The following is a 20,695-nucleotide window of genomic DNA, read 5'->3' as shown; positions in this document are numbered from 1 at the left end:
GTGAGTGACTGAGGTGTAGCCGCCGCGCTCCCCGACTGCCCTTCGGACCCCAGCCTCAGCAGGCTGCACCGCACGGGCTCTCCGTGCACCCTCGGGCCACCGTCCCAGCCAGGACGCACTCCTCGAGGGCTGCGCACTCCTTCCCCGCTCGGCTACCCGCCGCTCCCTGCACCCCGTGACCGCTGCCCCGTTTCGTCCCGCAGGACCTGCCCGGACGGGACCACGCCGCGCCGCCGCCGCCACCTCCGGAAACTGCGCTTCGGGGCCGGCCTGAACTGAGCCGCGCGGGGGCCGCCGCTGCCGCGGGCGGGGATGGGCTGTCCGCCAGGCGCGCGGAACCCGCAGGGGGAGCGCGGAGCCGGCGCGCAGCCTGAGAGCCCCGCGCAGCCTGCGCCCCGCTGCTCCGTGCGCTCCCGCCGCCACCCGCGCCTCGATGGCGCCATCGCCCCGCCGCTGACCGGCCCGCGTCGCTCGCCCAGCCAGCCCGCGCGGCCGCCCTCGGAGTCCCGCCAGCCGCTGGGGCAGCGGCCTGCAGCCCGCGTCCCGCCCGCGCCCTCCCGCCCGGCCCCGCCATGGCGCTGCGCGCCTCCTGCTACCGCCCTCTGCTGCTGTCGCTGCTGCTGTCGCTCTCGTCCCTGCACCTGCGCCCGGCGCAGCCGCCGCCGCGCGCCGCGCCGCTAACCGACCCTAGGCGCGGAGCCGTCGGGGGTCGGCGTTCCGGAGGCGCCCTAGCCCGCGGCGGCCGCGAGCTGAACAGCACCGCCCGGGCGTCCGGCGTCCCGGAGGCGGGCAGCCGGCGGGACAGTCCGCGCAGCGCGGCGGCAGCGGCGGCCAGCGCGACCGTCACTTATGAGACGTGCTGGGGCTACTACGACGTGAGCGGCCAGTACGACAAGGAGTTCGAGTGTAACAATAGCGAGAGCGGCTACCTGTACTGCTGCGGCACCTGCTACTACCGCTTCTGCTGCAAGAAGCGCCACGAGAAGCTGGACCAGCGCCAGTGTACCAACTACCAAAGCCCAGTATGGGTGCAGACGCCCAGCACCAAGGTGGTGTCGCCGGGGCCCGAGAACAAGTACGACCCGGAGAAGGACAAGACCAACTTCACCGTCTACATCACCTGCGGGGTGATCGCCTTCGTCATCGTAGCGGGCGTCTTCGCCAAGGTCTCCTATGACAAGGCCCACCGCCCGCCGCGAGAGATGAACATCCACAGGTGAGAGGCGATGCTGGGTGCCTGCCTCGGGTCCCCAGGCCTCACCCCCTCTTAACACACACCACCCCTAGTCCTCTTCATGCACACCTCTTCTATTCTTCTAAGTCACTTCCAGAGTCGCTTCCTCTAAGAGCAATAAATCTTGTGGCTCTCCCGCATTCCGTAGGAAGCTGCTAGGCATGCTCTAGCTTGAGAGGGATTTGCAAGACAAAAGTCTGAATCAATGGAGTTCGTGGTGTTCAAGGATAAGAATTTAACCAATTTTCCAATCTCCGGGCTCTCCTTTTCATGGTGTGTGGCCACTTTACTATGGGTTGTACCACGCTTAGGTCTTTGTTTGTTTGTTTGAGCTGGAGTGCCACCTTAATATAAAGAACCGAGCAGTGTGAGCACCTCACTGAAAGGAAGATCATGTGCGTGACTGTAAGCCTAGATGTTCCCAGGGATTAAGAGCGGGATGATATGGAAAGGGTAGCTGGCTCTCCTGGGAAGAAGGATCCCCATGTCGTGTTGATCAATGGCAGATGGTATATATGTCTCCCAATGGAGTGCTTATCTTTCCTGCTAAGGCTAGAGGACTTGGTCCTCCAAGGCAGGCCTCTCTGAGTTAACACTTTGGATGGTGTTCAGCCCAGTCGGGCATCTTTTACTGCACACATGATAAAGACAGTGGGGACTGTCCCCTTTCAAAATTTATAACAGGAGTTTAAAACATGACACTCCACAGTTCCACTCCAATTGCCTCCCACCCCTGTCTCTGCCTCCCAGGGAGATCACTGGAAAGTCAAAGCCACAACAGGAACCCAGTCTCTCCTTTAGGAATTGTACAGGCAGAGGATGCGAAGTCAGCTATGATGAGTCCAGTGTCCCCATGAAGATGAATGGTTGGCTTCAATGAAAGCCCAGCCCCAGGAAACACTTCCATTTCTGGCACACAGAGTGGGCACTGCCCTAGTTCCCAGGCCCAGCCCCCAGTCTACTGCTTGTGAGTTGACCCACCAAGCCTTGCCTGGCTCATACACCTTGCTTATTATCCTCATGGCTTGAAAACCTCCTCCCTTCACTGCTCTGAACATTAATCACTCCTACCTTGCTGAAAAGAGGAAGGCAGGTAGAAATTTCTAGGCATGCTGGAGGAGCTCAGTCTGCCCTCCCCCTCAATAATGTGGGTGTGAGAAGATGATATTCCCTGTCAGGTTTTATTGACTCAAATCCACTAAATACAGGCATTTCACACTCAACTACTAGACTTCGGTTGACTATAGAGGGAGCATCCCCTTTTAACCCCTCATTCCCCGAGCTAGCCACTCTTCTTTAGCTGCTCTCGGCATAGGCTTACTCAGCATCCCCATGGACTTGAGCTAGGAATATGAGCAATGGCCTGTGGTCTCCATGCCTCACTATGCAGATGATGGGCACCATGAGCAAGATAAGAACAAGATGCTACCACTTCCAAGGGGTTCATTTGATTTGACAGTGAATTCTCTCTTGGCTCAGCTTGGAACTCAAAGAAGGAATTGCTCAGGGGCAGGTGCCTTTTTGAAGCAGATGATCTGTTGTTCCTCATCTATCACCTCTGACCCAGGACTCAGGGGCTCATCTCCTCTTGCCTCATCAAACCCACCCTGGCTCTTAACCTCTTTCTAGTTGATTCTCACAAACCTTTCTTGGGGGTTCTCCCTGTCCTGCTCCCAGTGCCTTGTGCAGTTTGTTCAACATCACCTGTGTTTGATAAGGTTGTGGCCTCAGAGTCTGAGATTGAGTCCCCTTGGAAACCAACATTGTCATGTTGCTCGGGGAAGCCACTGTTCTTGATATTAATCTCTTTTTCCCCACAGACTGCCTCTGTCCAACATTGGGGTAACCATGGTGGCACTGTTGGGGCCGTTTCTGGAGTGGGAGAAGGAGAGAGTGAACAGTGGGGAAAGAACTGAATTTCAGGCCCCAGACCATTATGTAAATAGGTGATGTCTCTCCCTCAAATTCACCTCCTGATTTCATTCAGTTCACAGCACCTCTCCAGCAGCTGCAGCCTTGCCTGATCAGTGCTTTGGAAACCATCACACTGGTACTGGGTGGGTAGGGGACAATGCCTATCACTGGAAGTGTAGTGGGTGGGAAGGATGAGCTGGAGATGAGAGATGAGTGACATTCACAGTGATGAGTGACACTTAAGGACACTCAAGAGTAACCTTGAGCACATCAGGGAAAGTCTTTTTCAGCTCTGGGTAACTGGCAAGATGGCATATCACCTAGACCTCTTCCTTCCAAGTGTGTCAATGGGAGTGCCCGCATCACTCTCACACTTACCTCTGGGTGGGTATGGGAGGGAGCGCCTCTTTCTGTGCCTATACCTCGGAAGTCACTGGCTTGCCACACCTGGGTGGGGCGGTTGTGTAGTCTGTGTTGTTAGAGCGGCAAGGTAGGAGGGAAAGGGGACAGAGATGGAGGAGGTATGTAGTCACACAGTAATATTTCCTAGGGAAAGTGAGGAGAAACAAGAGTGCTCCCAGTCAGAGGTCAAGTCGGGAGATAGAATGTACTTCAGTTCTGTGCTTTTGGAAATAGTGCAGCTAAGATGTGTCTGTACTGAAAGGGAGAACAGAGCTGTTGCAGTGTGTGAGCATTCCTGAAGACAGGCAGACCTGAGTCGCTTCCTTCCCTGGGGCAAGCATTCTTGAGTCTGAGGGAGTTTCAGTGAGAAAAACCTCATTGCAAAGGGATACTGTGGGAGTTTGAGGAGAGATGGAAGAAGGGATGGGCCATCTGCTCTGCCTTGGTGTTCTCAGGCTGGGCAGCCCTCCCTCTGTCTGCCGTACACATGCATATTCCTTATGGCTGGACTTTCTTGCATCTCTCCCTCCCTTGCAGGGAAGAACAGATTTTGCTTTTTGCAGAAGTGATTAGCCCTTGCTAGCAGGATTCTGAGTGAGAAGTTAAGTGTCTGGAGGGGAAATAGCCAGCACTCTGGTGATTCTAACAGACAAGCCAGTGGATATAAACATAGCCATGCCTAGCAAGTTGGGCTCTGGGGAGGAGACAGCAATCCTGGCTCTGAGTAGGGGTGTCCCACCTTTCCTGGCTGGAACCCCATTTCTATTAGAAGCTACATTCTCTTCTGCTCCTGCTTTAGAACTTCTCAGATTAAGGCTGGAACTGCAGGCATCCACTGATTGTCATGTTTCCTGAGTGTCTCTGTAGTCCTTACCTGGGGCTGTTTGCCCACGGTCCTCCAGGAGCATGGACTCTGCCTAGCATCCAGCCTAGGAGGCTGGCCCATTTTGACATTCTATTCTGCCCTTAGCTGTCTCACATCCAAACCTGTTCCTCCCCCTCACCATGAGTTGATTCGTTAATGTCTGTCTTGGAGATGAGAACCACTCTAAGGAGGAACTGTGTGGCTTTTTTTTTTTTTTAACTGGCCAATTAACAGATGGGTCAGGAAGCTATTAAAATGCTGTCGGCACAGTTGGTGAAGTCAGAGGTGCCTGTACGGGACTGGAAGTATGAAGGCAGGTGAGCAGGGATGATGATGAGCAAGGGAGGATGCTCAGAGAAGCAGAGCCTGAGTTTACATGATCCAGAGAAGAGGAGGGTATTAGGAGGCAACTTATCCGCAGAGCCCATCTCTCAACCAACTTCCTTATTTCTAATATAGGCAAGGGAAAACTTTGCCTTGCTCTTTTTCTTTCTAGAAGTTAATTACGAGCCAGGAAAGCTCTGCTTCCCTCCCAGGCCAACACCGCTGTAGTAGGACCCTTCAGAGTTGAGCGAGTGAAGAACTGTTTCTAAGTACCAGGAGACAAGCTGTCAAGTCCTCTCAAACACTCAGTTTTTTGAAGTGCTGTGGGATCCCCATTATGAACTGATCTAAACCTAGTAGGCTTGTTTTTTAACTCCAAAATCAGAAGTTTGGAAGAAAATTGGGAAATAATCTTGCCTTGGGCTGAAGTGCTTTACCTTTATCATGTTTCCCTTTTTCTTTGAGTTTCAAAAGAAGTGCACATTGGGAAATGTGGGAAATTACAGGAGCATTATAAGGGAGGGTTAGGGGCAGAACCCCAGGAGGGTAGAAAGAAGACAACAACAATAAGAAAGTGATTGGACAGAAAGTTGATGATTACTCAGATGGAACAAAGTGACACTGCAGAGCCTCCCACAGGCATGAATTTCAAATGGTTCATGAATGTATGTGGATACATTGCATGCAAGACCTGCTCACCTTGAGAAGGCAAAAATGGTTCAAACTCCAAATGCACACTCCCTTAACATACAGGCTAACTGGGTTCATTCTTGCTTTAGCAATACAACCAGGCAAATACTTTTCAACCATCTTGAGACGTTGACAGCCTTCTGGGGTCATGCTGCTCACTGTCTTCATGTTTCTTCTCTGCACTTCTCCCAAGCTCAGAAGACTTGCACATCTGCCCCCACCCCCTCTGTCCTGTCTCAGAATACATTCATTTTAAGAAATCTGCTGCTAAGAAACAAAAATTTACCCACAGTTCTCATCTGCTAAGGTACTTATAGAAGACAGAGCCTAAGTCATTGTTTTCAACTAATTTGAATGAGAGACTGCACTGACTGGGGTGTTGGTTCAGATCAATTGTGCAGAAAGCTGTGATTAGGACACCTGAAAAGCACACTGACTGAAAGAGGTCAATTATCCCAGACAGACATGCCGACAAGATCCGGAATAAAAAGTCAGCGATACCCAAAAGAACTTCCTCCATCTAGTTCTGCTGGCTGATTTCTCCAGGGCCTGGCAGGATATTGTTTAGGTCTTAATTTTCTACCTGTGTCCCATTGCCAGGGAGAGAGCCCCTACCTGCTGCGTGTTGGAGTTAGTTCCCTGATCTGGGCTATGACAGTTGCCAGCTTCCTTTGTCCCTGTATCAATCCTGTCCTTTCTAAGTTTCTACTAGAAACTATTACAGACTCAAGTGCATTTTACCTGAGAGTTTTTGTCACGTGCCATGGCTATACATATTTTTGTGAAATTACAAAATTATGATTTGACTTTGTGGATGTGTAAGATATCTCAGGTTGGTGGAGAAGGGGCCATGATAAGATATACAAGGGCCTAGATTACCTTCATTGTGAACACACCTTCTGAGATGGTTTTGTCCCTCTTTACTGTGAGAAACTCAAGCTCATTATTTTTCCCTGAGTCACATTTATGACCTCATATTTGTACTCCTTTTGTTGGCAGATATTATAGAGGGGAAGAAGGTTGGGTGTAGGGAATTTACCAGCAAACCCTAAGAGGGTTTGAGGCCCTTGGCCTTGAGCCTCTAGTAGGCTTCTTTTAAAAACAATCAGGGCAGATTGTTAACTCTATTCTTTTTTTTTTTTTTTCCCTGCAAGTAAAACCAAAGTCTTACAGAAAGGCAGACTAACATATTCTATTATTTCGCCATCCATTTCAGAATCCTGGCCTTATTCTGACTGTCAGTTTAAATCTGTAATTTAATAAGTGAGGCACTCGAAATCAACAGATCATAGGTCACAATGCCACGTCTCAGCTGTTAGTTGAGTGAGCTTTCGCTGAAAGCCTTGGTGTATATGCCCTAGGCCCTGGCTCAGTCTGGTTTTCTTCATTGAAAGCAGTCTGCTTTGCTTTGTGTGTGATTCTTTAGTCATCAGCAAGTAACTTTCAGACACTTGGAGATGTGAGTGGCAGCCTTCTCCTTTCAGCCTCTTCCCTGTGTCTAGCTCTTGAGTCTTGTTGGCCTCTGTGTTTCCATCCAGCAACATGGTTTCTCACGATAGTCCCTGGTCTTTTTTTTTTTTTTTTTTTTTTTTTTTTCTTCAGTTTCTCTGCGTTCTTTTCTAAAGGGCAATAACCCGATCCAAGCAAAATCCTCTAGTAAGATATGAGTAATGCAGACTGTTGAAAAAGAAAAATACAGCATATGCCAAAGGAGTGTGGAAGGGGCAAGGAACCGCCGAGTAGCAGTGTGGGTAGAGGTATGAAATTAAAAATGTGAATCTGGATGCGTCTATTCTCACCTGGAGGTGGAGGGACTTGCTGAGACTTCTCACATCAGTGAGGTTCCGTGTGTGTGTGTGTGTGTGTGTGTGTGTGTGTGTGTGTGTGTGTGTGCGCGCGCGCGCGCGCGCATGCCTGTCTCCGTGTCCGGAATCACCCTCAAGGATCGCTCCAGGGTCAAGGAGCTGGAAGTTTGGAATGATGGGCCTCGCCATTCTATGAGATGGATCTGTAGGAAGTGACTCGCAGCAGCTTTGCATTTTCTATGCCTGATCCTCTGAAAGAACCTGGGTGTCTGTATATATTGAATTCTCTTCTCAAGCAGTCTCCTTGAGAGGCCATGTGCTGACTCTTCTACAAATGGCTCCATAGCATCACTCTTGGAAATATTTTGAGACTCCATAGCCAGTCAGTCACTTTCTGTAACCATGCTGTATTTCACGCTCCCAGAGAGATCTGGTTTGTTTAAGCAGTAATAAGTCTGGGTAAGGCTGATGAATGGACAAGGTGGTGGGAAGCCACAGTGCCTTCCCTAATGAAAGCTGCTAGGAGGAGCATCTCTGTCATCTCAAAAGTCAGGATAGACCAGAGGAGGGTAGAGCCCCTCACCTGCTGTGACCATGTGGACAAGGCTGCTTCTCACATGGGAAGATAAGTACGCCTTAGGCAAGACCAGTTTCACGTGACAGCAGTGTGCTGGGCAAGCTGTGGGATAGTTGGGAAAGAAGACAAAAGAAAGGAGTTGAATATGCATCAAACATTTCAGATAACTGCCCAGAAAGAGTGGAAAAAAGAATGTCCCACATTTCTGCATAAAATAGTAGACAGATCTCTCAATTTAGCTTCCTGCTTTGATACTGAGGGTAAAGGGACCCAGTTTCTTTGGGATACATGCAGAGAGAAAGCCTGGGATCAGAGCCCCTGTTCACCTCCCTCCGCCCTCTATCACAGGGCCACCGCCTCTGCAATTCTGTATTCAGATGAGGTTACCACTTGGGTCAGACTGCCATGGATATCTGCAGACCCACAGAGATGAGGCTACCATAGCATTTCTGGAAGATTCATAATACCCATTTGTCATATCTGCCTTCTTCCCATGCCCCCAATTCTTATTTATGGGATGGGACTCAGCCAGCAGGGGTGGGCTGGCTGAGTAAAGAGCAAAGGGCAGGGAGCCACCCAATATATTCTGGGCAGCTGGGGACAATCATGGCTATGCTGTTGCAGGTGGGTATTTTCCCCCATTCTCAGTCAAGAGTTAGGGGCAGGGAATTGGACTGAGCAGTTGTATCACTCCCACAGCCCCTCCAACACATATAGAGAGCACTCTTAGATACTCTCGAGGGAGTCTGTTCCACTATGAGCTTGGACAGTGGGTATCAAAAGGTAGGAGTTCTTTCTGCCAGGAACTTACATTCTTCCATCATCTGTAAAACTCAGGAAAACTATGAGGCCTTGAGGGTTCAGCTCGGTGAGGTCTGGAGCAATGTGTCTGGCCTTGAGAACTTACTAGGCACCGGGAATCCTGTCCTGCATTTTCCAAGCGAAGTCTCACTGCATATTCCCTCACTCTGTTAGCACCCCTTCCGCCCCCATCAGCCCACAGAGTAGAGAGTCCTATTTTATACACAAGGATGCCTACTTAGCATAGTGCCTTGCCCCAAGGCCATGCTACCACTAGGTTACATATCTCTATCTTCCCTTAGGGTCTAGAAAAATAGCTCTCTGTCACCCACCTTCCTAACAGAATCAGTGATACCCACCTTCCTGCTTGTGCCTGGGACAAATTGTTACCAGAAAGGACAAGAGAGCCAATGACCGCTCATCCAGAGCTGGTAGCACTCCCATGTAGATGGCATATGGGGTACAGATGTGCCCAGGACGGTGAGAGGGTTTTGTTTCAAGGGTGGATGTCATTGGCTGAGATGAAGGAATCCAAAGAAGTACTGAAGTTCGTTGAGGGGGAAACAAAAAGAATGCAAACCCCTGTATGGTTGAAAAAGAAGCCCTGAGCAATTGTGCATGAGTCACAGCCCCTGAGAGAGAGAGAGAGAGAGAGAGAGAGAGAGAGAGAGAGAGAGAGAGAGAGAGAGAGAGAGAGGGAGGAGCTAGAGAATGGAGGAAGGATGAGGTCTAGGGAGAGGATGGACCACAGGGCATCCCCAGTTTTAATTACTGAGACCCACAGCTTGCTAACAGGTCCATTTATTACTGTCCCTCCATGCTCCCCTTCCCCATTTATAACACCCAGTGCTGCACACCCAAGAGAGAGCTGCAGCTAACTCTCTCATGCCCATTTGAACTGTCTTTTCTCACTTCTGTCCTCCTAGCTGTGCTAACTCAAGACTTTGCTCCTTGCCCAGTCTCTGCTTCCTTCTTTCTCAATCCTCTGCCCTGAAGGGCACAGGAGGAGGAAGGAATCCTGAGACATCCTGAGAGCCACAGCTGGGTGTGGCCTCCAGCTGTTATCTCTGGGTTCCAGCCAGTGTGGGGTCCACATGCCTGGTCAGCAGGGCTACCTGACGAGTCATTGGCTGTGGAAGCTGTTTCAGCAGCCTCCAGGAAACCAGCTCTGCAGAGCACTGTTCAGTCCCCTCCTTCCTGCTCTTTGTCTTCCCAGGATCCTCCTTGCCTAAAGCCACTGCTTAGTTCCCAGGGCCAATGTCTCCAGGGCCCTGGAAGCTGAAGTTCCAGCAAGGCTCTGGGTGACTAGAACCTTGGCCCCGTGCCCTGACGTTGGTAGAAGAGTCTTTGCTCCCTGTAGCCTTCTCAAACATGCTCATTATTCCTTGCTTTTCTGGCATTTGGTTTCATGTCCTGTTCCCATTAGCTTCTGCATTAAAGTCTCATTACTCAGGACACCTGTCCTCTGGACATATTGGTTGTTCTCTTAGCCAAATGTCCTCTTCTGGGAAGTGTGGTTTCTACCCTTTTCCCTCTTCCTGCACTCCAGCTGCTCCCTGGGGAGGAACTTGGACCCTGGGATGGGCTATTAATTAAGTGGAGTCTGATAGTGTCTTCTAGATCCCTTCTATCCTCTCCTTTCCTAGGGCCTGGGGCTTAAGACCTTTGGTGGGATTTAGCAGATGGGTCTTGGGGTGGAAGGGTGGGGGACAGGAGGCAATTGTTGGGAGGTATTTTTCCCAGTTCTGGAATCAGGGTCAGGTTTCAGCAGGAGGGAGTTGGGACCTCACACTGGTATTTAGGCAACCCTTTTGGAGGATGCACGAAACTCACATCAAGCCACCTCCATTGAATGATTGGCAGGATACAAGCCCAGGCGCTGGCGCTGCTTCAGAACATGAGGAAGACTCCGGAGCACTTTCCTGCAATGCTCCTAGTCACTGCCTCTGACTTATTATTGCATGTAAAGAAATCTGCCTGAAGTTTCCTGGGAGTGACAGCCCACAGGCTTGGGGAACCAGCACAGGTCATTTGGGTTTTCATGATCCACAGGCAGCTTCAGACTCAGGACCCATGCACATGCAGTGAGTGCCTCTTCTCTGCACCTGGGAGCATTTGCAAAGAGGAATGTCAGGTCTTTAAGCAAAGAGTCTGTTGTGTTTCTCTCCTCCCTCTAAAGTCGCATCATTAAAATGTGTCATCTGTGACTTGTGGTGTCTCCTCTACCACCACTGCTTTCCCATCTGTCTTGCTCTTGCTGCTTGGTCACTTCTGTCTTGTCTTCCCAACCCCTTCCCCCTCTCCAGCCTTTCTTCTTGAATTCATCCAGCTGTGACTTCATTAAATGGCATCGATTGTGATGCCGATAATTCAAAATTTGCCCAAATTGGACCTGGGTGAAGTTGTTTTTTTTTCTTTTCTCTGTCTGATAAAAAGCTACGATGAGCAGATTAATAGCTCAGACAAGACTGCAAAGATTGTGCAGGGTACATACGTCACCGCTGAGGAGTAGGGCAGATTGTTTCTGAGAAGGCCAGGTAGACAGTCGGCATGCTAATGACCAATCTACCATATCTATTCAATAAAATAGCTCCCAAGGATCAATTTTGTTTTATATTATTATTTTTAAAGTTCATTTAAAACCATGCAATGGCTCAAGGAACAGTAAAGTGTTATTTTTCTGGCTAAGTCGGGTAGCTCAGGCCTGTTTTTCAGGTATTCTGGAAGCTGAAGCTGGAAGACCACAAGTTCAAGGCCTACCTGGACTAGAGAGTGAGTTTGGGCAGTTTAGTGAGACCCTATTTCAAAATAAAAAGGCAAAAGATGGCTAGGAATAGAGTACTTGCCTGCCATGCATGAGGCCTTGGTTGAATCCTCAGTATTGTGCCCAGGTGTGTGTGTACAGGTGCAGTTATTTCTTGTATGTTCTGTAATTCTTGTTTCACCAATTGGGATTAACCTGCTCCGACTGCTATAAAATGAGTGCTGCTAAGCTCCCAGATGTCTTTTGAATTCCCTCTGGGAACTATATCCAATTTCCCTTATCTTTCTTTCTATTTCATTTTCCTATGTTTTTAGTATCCACAACTCTTTTGGCTTTGAAAAGTAGCGTTATGACATCATAGCTGCAGGATGGCCAGCTGGCCCTGGGATGAAAGGGGTCCAGAGGCCAACTTGATACAGCTTGCCATACTTCTGGGGGACAGAGGACATTGAAATTTGTTCCCACTGAGGGTCTTGCTCAGTGGCCTAAGGAAACTGCATAAATTGCTGCTCCAATTAGAAGGAGGCAGCATCATGCTTCCTGTAAAAGAGACCAGAAGTAGTTAGCAGGAACCCAAGAAAAAGGACTTTGACATCCCTGCCTTGTCTGCTTATGTGCTCTCAAGGGACAGATAACAAAACTCTTTCCTCTTACTTTTGGAGGTTGTCATCCATCTTTTTCTGCCTTGGAGCATCTTCTGAATGTCGGGATATCAAGCTGCTTCTGTTACTTTCTGTCTCCATGATCTTCAGTGAGTCCCTTGGCCCCTCTGGTCTATTAGCTGGGATGTGGGATATGGGTGAATATACTGTAGTGATGTGGCTGTCCCAGGCCCATTCTGACCCCAACAGGTGACATCTTCACTTAAAAGAGAAGCATCCCTGGGGTGGAAGAATGCACTTTATCCTTATACATTCCTGTATGCTTATCTGATAGTCCTTATTACTTTGGCTTAATTTTTAAATGAGAAAACAGAGCCACGGGAGTGTAAGTAGATGGCTAATGACCACTAGTGTACCAAAATGGCCAGCATCCCAACTTAGGCCCCCTAGTTCAGAACCCCAATATTTGGTCACCAGGCTACATGCTGTCTGAGTTTGCTTACCTAGAGGTCTGTGCCAACAGCAGAAGCAAAAGCAAAACGAAACAAAGAGAGCATAAAAGCCAACCAAAACTAACCAACTCTACAATAAATCTGCACCTTCCATGAGGGTGCTTTTATAAACTCTCCTGCCACGTGGTTAGCCGTGTGGTTATGCTAACACATCTTGGTAGCAGTGTCCTCCCTCTCCCACCCACCAGTTTCAATTAGCCAGTAGCAATACTTGACACACTCAAATCTGATTCACTCTCAAATCACCCAAAGATTGCTGGAAAGTCTGTTTGGGCTTGATTCTTCTGCATTTCTTGGACACGGGTAAATTTGCATTATGTTTCCTGGGGTCTGGAGGAAGTGCAGGGAGATGATGCTGTTAGAAAAAAGTGGGGCTACAGATGCTGTAGACTTTTGGCCTGTCCCCTATCAACAGCCTCAGGAAAGGCATACATCGGGCAGCAGCAACTGGTCCTGCTTACTTGAAAAACTGAACAAGCAGGCTGCCCTTTCCTTGCAGAGATGTTTACTGGCTGTGATGAATTCCAATTGTGCTGGGGACAACTCAGACCTGCAGAACAGCTCAATGCAGATGCATAGACATTGTTAACCAACAAATGAGATCCCCACATCCATTCTGCGCCTCTGTGTGAGGAGAGCGGTCTTGTGCACACACAAAGCCAGCAGCTGTGTTTTTCAAGTGGACTGTGAGAGAACTGGGAATAGGGAGAAATAAATTAAGCCATTCTCCTTGGTCCGAGGTTATTAAAAATATGTTCATTTCAGTTGTCCTGACTGCAGATTTTGGAGGATAAAAACGCCCTGACTGTTCAGAAGAGAGTGGCAAAGGAGAGGTCAAAGAGGACGCCAGCTTGTCCTCAAGTTCAATGCCAGTAAGAACTCAGCTATGTGGAACTCAAATAACTGAAATCCTTTACCTCGCTGGAATAGAACATCTATACATCACCTCTAGGGAAATGTAAAAGAAGCAGCTATCAGAGATTTACAGGGAAAACCAAAACCAACTTCCATTATCTTGAAATTTTAAGAAACAGTTCCCTTTCCAAGACTGTACATTTTATTTTGCTTTCTCTGCAAAGAGGATCAAAGATGAGGCTGATGGTCCCTCTCATTAAGAACCAAAATTCTTAGTGACAAGAGAAAAGAATTAATTATGTATAGGATACACAATGAGGCAGGGATGTTTTGGGAAATTTCTCCAAAAACAGAGAAGTGTTCTCAGTAGTCCTTAGAACTAAGAAAATCAGCTGAAATAATTTGTTTGAGGACTAGTCCATCCCTTTGGCCTTTTATCATACCTCCCCAGCATCATCGGTTTCTTCCCATTCCCTCCCCAAAGGAGAAAGAGTATGACTTCAGTCTGACTGTCCAACTGGTCTTGCTCTTGGTGTGGAACAACTTACTGGACTGAGTATATTTTTTTCCTCCTGAAGAACTTATGTGACTCAGGCTGCTACTAAAGTCCACTCGAGTTATTCCTGGGGTCCCCATAAACAAGGTATTAATAGACCAAAGACAGAGACTTACAAGGTGAGCTAAGGGTTCCCAGGTTCCCACTTACTTTTACAAGACCAGTTATTCACTAGGTGGGTTTGACCATCCATCTGCTTGATGAATAAAATGTGAGGCAAAAAAATATAAAGTTTCATATTGTGTTCTTTTGCCACATTTGTTTTTGAACTTGGACATTAATGAAGGGCAGGAGAGCAGAGCTTAGCAGAGCCATGCTCAGTTCTCCACTCTGGCCTCATGCAGAACAGGGATCTAATGAAGTATAGTGGTGCCTGTTTAAGATTTTCATTTGACCAAAAGATTAGCTGCTAAAATTTGTGGCGTTCAAAGTTGCTGAGTTAATGACTCACAGTGACAAATAGATGTGAGTGGCTGAGCTGCGGATGAGGTCAGAGGTCTAGCTAGATTTTTCAACTGAAGATTGAACACTCCCTAAAGTTCTATTGTTCAGAGACTGTGATAGGGACATGAGAAGGAAAAACTGTGACTAGAGGCTAGAAGGAAGGGAGGGTGGGTCGATGGGAGAGTGGGATTAATGAATGTATGTGTAAATGAATGGATGTGCTGGGTGGGTAGATAGATGAGTGGCTGAGTGAATGCAGTGGATGGGTGCGTGGATGAATGGTTGGCTACATGGATAGGAGGATGGATGGATGGACCAATTGATAGATGGGTGTGTGGAAAGAGTGGATGGATAAGTGTGTGCAGTAGATATTTAAGCTAGTGAATAACTGCTCTTGACCAGTCATTTACTAATTGCTTCTTCATGCCCACCTATCACCTGGCACTTGCTAAATCAGCAGGCCATAGTGCTTAGTTTTTATCAACTTAACAAGACCTAGAGTCATCTGGGATGAGAGAACCTCAGTTGAAAAAAAAAATGCAAGGTTTGTAGGCAAGCCCATGAGAGCATTCTCTTGACTAATGATTGATGTGGGAGGGCCCAGCCCATTCTGGCTGTGGGAGAGCCACGCCCACTCTGGATGGTGTCACCTCTGGGCAGGTGGTCCTGGGTTGTATAAGAAAACAAGCTGAGAAAGCTATGGGGAGCAGGCCAGTAAGCAGCATGGCCTCTGCTTCAGTTCCTGCCTGGAGGTTCTTGACCTGACTTTCTTCAGTGACGGACTGTGATTGGAATATAAGTCAAGTAAACCCTTTCCTCCTCAAGTTGCTTTTGGGTCATGGTGTTTATCACAGGAAAATGAAAAACAAAAAGCAAAAGCAAAAGCAAACTAGGCCACAGGCCCATCTGGGGAGACCAGAAAGAGTCTCTGAAAAGGAAAGTGAGATACACGAAAGAGGTGGTCTCTCTATGCACCAAAAGATGCTCAGGCTCCAGTCAGGAGCCCGGACTTTGAATTTCTGTCTCATCTTATTTGAGTACTGAGCTAATTCTGAGTGTTTTTCCTTAGTAAAAATTAGGGTACTACAGCTGTAAAGGTCACAGTGCTAGAAGCAAAGGCAGGGGGGCTAGGCAGGAAAGCACACTTAGAGACTGAGTGCTATTCAAAGGTAAGATGGCATTTCCACCATCCTGATGACTAAGTGCAATGCCCAGGACTGAGGAGGGCCCACGTTTCCTGGCCTGAGTGATCAGCACTGGATTTGTTTCCCAATTAATTGACCTCCCCCATGAAGTGTGCACTACAGGAAACCATCAAAGAAGTGGGAACAGTGAAATCAGCAAGAGGACAGATTTTTCAGGCAAAAGAGTTTTTTGGCTTAATATGTTAGATAGTGCAGCCAGTATGACAACAGGGAAGATGGCTGGGGTGAATGTGTTCCCAACTTCCTAAATTAGGTCCATTTGCTATCTTTACCTATGGTGGGGCACCAGGTTCCTTGGGGTGGGGTGGAGCCTAGTCCTTGCTCCCCCACATGGGCCAGTTCTCTCTGTCTCTCCGTCTGAGTTTTTTTTTTTTTTTCTCTAAATATCTCCCCTAGTTCCCTCTCCTGTCTCTGAATATGTTTTTGGAAAAGCTTTCAATCTACATTTCCTTGAGACCATTGACAACATTACCCGAGGCTTTAAGCAAATAAATAAACTGGTCTTGACCCAAATCACCCATTCGCTAATTGTTTTTGCATGCCCAGATATCACCTGGCATTTGCTAAATTAGTAGGCCCAGCTGGAGAGAGCAGGAAGCCGCTCTGAATGGCTTTCTCTTGATTTCCCTTCCTCTCTCTGGTTCTGATTTTCTCTCCTGACTTTTTTTCCCCGGATTCTCTCTCTGTCCCCTCTCTCCTTCTCCTGGCTTCTGGTTTGGGTCTCTCCTTTCTCCCCTTCCTTTCTCCTCCCCTCCCCTTCCTTATTCCACATTCCTCTGGCTCTAACTCTTGTATTCTTTCTTTCCTGACCTGTTTCTTCCCTCTTATTTTGCCCCCCATCTGCTTGTCCCCCACCCCCACCCCTGAAAGTTGCTGCCCACTCTTTTAAAGCCTCCTCAATTTTTCCTCAGTGACCAGGTTTCTTTCCTGTGGTTAGAAAGTAGCTCAGGCCTTAACCCATTTCCTCTGGCATATCCAAATTAATTAGGCGAGACTGGGATCACACATTTTAGAATTAGAGTAATATTTATCAAACACCCTGGAGAGTGAGGGATACAAGGTAGAGAGGAACCAGAGCTAAGAGGGAGGTCACTGAGCTGAGGGAATGGGTGGGACAGGAGCTGACAGGGCACACTGCTCAGATCTCCACAACAGAGGAAATGGGTGATGGGAAAGACTGGATTCTGGAGAATGTTAAGGACCCAATAGGGACCAGGAGCTTATGGCTAGCCACCATTCCCTCATGGAAATAGTATGTGGTCAAAAGGTGTGTACAGGGGCTTTGAGAGACACATATTCCTGCCAATCCACCTATGGTAGTTTGAAAGTAATTGGCCCCCATAATCTCATAGGGAGTGGCAGTATTAGGAGGTGTGGCTTGGTTGGAGTGGGTATGACTTTGTTGGAGTGGGTATGGCTTTGTTGGAAGACATGTGTCACTGTGAGGGTGGGCTTTGAGGTTTCTTATGCTCAGGATGCCACCCAGTGTCTCAGTCAATTTCATGTTGCCTGTAAGATATAGGACTCTCAGCTACCACATCTTCCCACACACCATCATGCTCCTCATCAGGATGGTAATGGACTGAACCTCTGAAACTGTAAAGAAGCCACCTCAATTAAATCTTTGCTTTGTAAGAGTTACTGTGGATGGAAGCAGATGCAGAAATCCACAACTAACCAATGGGCCAAGCTCCTGGAGTACAGTCTAAGTGAGGGAGGAGCAAAAATCCGAACAAAGGAGTCAGGACCATGATGGGGAAACCCACAGAATCAGCTGGCTTGAGCTAGTGAGAGATCACTGACTCAGCTCTGGCAAATGGGGAACCTGCATAAGATCAAACTAGATTTCCTTAGGTGACAATGGTGTGACTGGGACCGTGTATGAGTCCACTGGCAGTGGGTCCAAGATCTAACACTAATGCACAGTCTGACTTAGTAGAGCCCATTCTATATGGAGAGATACCTTGCCCAGCCTAGACACAGGGGTGTGGGGTGGAGAGGTGCCTTGGTCCTGCCTCAACAAGATGATGGGACAGACTTAGTAGATTTCCGAGGGGAGGCCTAACCATTTCCAAGGAGCAGATGGAAGGGGTTGGGGTGGTGAAGGAGAAGCGGAAGGAGAGGAGGGAGGGGAAACTGGGATTGGAATGTAAAAAATAAATTAAAAAATAAAAGTTGTTGTGGTCATGGTGTCTCTTCACAGCAATAGAAACTCTAAGGAAGACACCACCTTTCCCACTTGGCTGGAATTACAGCTCAGTCCAGCCCACTGGACCGTACGGATTACTCTGAAGTAGTTCCCTGTAATCACATGGCCTAGGTACCAGAGGACACAGCTCAGCTGTAACCCAGAGTTATAACTCCTTGTCAAGCAGCTAGCCAGACCTCACCCACTCAGATCCACTGAGCCTGGGGCTCTTTAAGGAGATGGCCACCTAGTAGGTCTTCTTGAGGGGATGGGCTTCCAGGAGCCCCACAGTCCTGGGAGACAGACCATGAGGTCAAAACTCTCAGGAAATCCCACTTAAAATGTCTGTGTAGACACAAATATGGTACCAGACAGGCCATCTTACTCCTTTCTGTGTGTCACATCCAGGAAAGTGCCAAGACTCGAGGGACTATGGAGATTACAACAGAAAGGACACTCACTTTTGAGTCTTTAGACCCTCTGTATCCCCATCACCTGTTGGAGTTCAGTTTTAATTGGATATTTGTGGAAGTAGCCACCTAGTTCACCCAGTGCTGAACAAATTTACTTTGACCTCCCCCCTCCCCCCCCCCCCCCCCGTCCCACCTCACTACTGTTGACACTTGATAATTGTCGTGGATAGGCTTGTTGGGGCCATAAAGATGACTCTCTTTCATTCTTGACTTAAGGTAGGAGAGTTCAAACCTGTCATTAGTCTTCCAGGGTTAAAGATAAGGTCTAAAGGTCTAAGACTTGGCTACTATAGGATGTTTTGGTGTTGGTAGTGGATGTCTTATCTAAATAACAACAGACTTGGACTCAGGTGTGTTTACTCTTGGCCCTCAAGACCAGATAACAGGTGTGGTTACCAAATGCTTAGAGGATTAAGAGAAGAAAGTCTGTTTTCTCCTTAAACGTGATAATAAAAGTCTTCTGCCATGTCCCCCTTTTGGTTGGGGTACTTAAGAATGTTAAAGAATAATAAACTTGGGGTGTTCAGTATTCACTAGATTGCCCTCCTGACTCTATCCTATGTCTCTGTCTCTTTCTTAGTGTCTTTACCTGCTTTCTCTCAATCCACACTCTCCTCAGGTATGAACCGGACAACTAAAGCCCCACAAAGACGGGTTACATCAGATTGGCCCCCGTAATGTGGGGCTATGATAGAGGGTGACGATATAGGCTGCTGTCCTGTCCACTGTAGGATGTTGAGCCTAATCTCTGGGCTCTACACACCAGATGCCAGTAGCACCTCCCTCCTTGCTTGTTATGATAACCAAAATGTCTCCATATATGGCCAGATGCCCAAGATAGAAAGGTGGAAACAAAATCACTCCACTTGGGAGTCACTGATATAGAGGCACGTTGATCATGTGTTTAACCATGTGACTCCATTCTTCCTTGTGGACATCAGAAAAGTAGGAAGGACTCTTTATAAGTATCTGGGAAGCAAATCAGTGAGATGTTTCCTCAATACTAGATTTTTTTTTTTTTTTTTTTTTTTTTTTTTTTTTTTTGGTTTTTTGAGACAGGGTTTCTCTGTGGCTTTGGAGGCTGTCCTAGAACTAGCTCTTGTAGACCAGGCTGGTCTCGAACTCACAGAGATCCGCCTGCCTCTGCCTCCCGAGTGCGGGGATTAAAGGCGTGTGCCACCACCGCCCAGTTCTCAATACTAGCTTTAATGAGATGTAACTTACCTAATGGAACGTTTATCTTTAAGTTTCCAAATGTATAAGTTTGTGGTTTGTATACATTCTATCTTCTGCAACTATCACCATTATTTAAACTTTGTGTATTATTATCCCCGCTCCCAAAAGGAAAGCCCATACCTAAAGTAGTCCCCTTTCTCCACTGGTTTACCCATCTTGCTGCTTTATTTAAATCCAGTCTTCGGGATGTCTCCTTTCACTTAGGGTGGTTCGTTTCCAGGTTCTTCCATGCTTTGGTGTCAACCACTACTCCTTTCTTTTTCTGACCAATTAATATTCTGTTGTGTGAGTGCAGCACAGTTTGCTTATCAGTCATCAACCAATGAGAATTTGTCTTGCTCATATCCTTTGGCTATTGTTCATAATGCCATTAGCCGTCTTCATACACAGGTTATATGTAGGTCTGTTTTCATTTCTTCTAGGAGTAGCTTGGGCCTCGTATTTGCTGTGTTCTTAGCATTTTGGGGAACTGTTAAGCTGTTTATCGAAGGAGCTGAGCTTTTATATCTCCAACATCAGAGTGCGGAGAAGCCATGGTTGTATCCTTGTTGGCACTTTTGTCATTAACTGCCTGCTGGGTTATGGCTGTCTGCATACCTATGCATTGACGCCACAATGTGACTTTGATGGGCAGTTTCCATAAGGATTAATGGTGTTGACACTTTGGAGAAATGCCTGTTTGAATTTTGCATTCACTTTAAAACCAAGGAGTGTTTTATTGTTTAATTATAAGATTCTTTCTGTAGTTTTTTTTTTTTTGATTCATTTTATGTGTATGAGTGTTTTCTCCAAATGTATGTGTGTGACTCTTGTGCAGGCCTGGTGCCTGCAGAGGTCAGAAAGGCATCAGTTGGATCGCCTTAAACTGGGCTTATAAAGATGATCACAAGTCATCACGTGGGTGCTGGGAACTGAATCCAGGTCCTCTGCAAAAGGAACAAGTGCTCTTAACTGTTGAGCCATCTCTCCAGCCTCTTATCAGATATGTTTTTACAAGTATCTCTCCCATTCTGTGGATTCTGTTTGCTTCTGTGAAGGTTTCCTCTGAGACAGGGATGTTTTTAATGTCTCCACTTGGTTCTCTTGTTGCTGTGTTGCTTGCATTTTCAGTGTCGCATGTAAGAAATCATCACCAAATAAAGAAACCACAATGATTTGCATTTATATTTTAAGAGTTTATAGTGCTATAAACTGTAGTACTAACTAACTATAGGACTAACATTTAGGTGTAGGATCTCTTTTGAATTG

The 20,695-nt window shown here is 47.6% G+C and overlaps 1 protein-coding gene across 1 annotated transcript in view; it reads left to right on the top strand.

The window, feature by feature from the left end:
• The first annotated feature begins 572 nt into the window (after positions 1 to 572).
• The window catches only part of LOC113836794 (protein shisa-6), a 301,449-nt gene continuing 281,326 nt past the window's right edge, over positions 573 to 20,695 (top strand). The window contains exon 1 of the mRNA XM_027427132.2: positions 573 to 1,216. Within this exon, the coding sequence (XP_027282933.2) occupies positions 573 to 1,216 (644 nt within the window). The remainder of the gene's footprint in view (positions 1,217 to 20,695) is intronic.

This window comes from Cricetulus griseus, chromosome 7 (assembly GCF_003668045.3).
Source record: "Cricetulus griseus strain 17A/GY chromosome 7, alternate assembly CriGri-PICRH-1.0, whole genome shotgun sequence".
NCBI classification, from domain to species: domain Eukaryota; kingdom Metazoa; phylum Chordata; class Mammalia; order Rodentia; family Cricetidae; genus Cricetulus; species Cricetulus griseus.
This window is presented reverse-complemented; position numbering and strand designations above follow the sequence as displayed.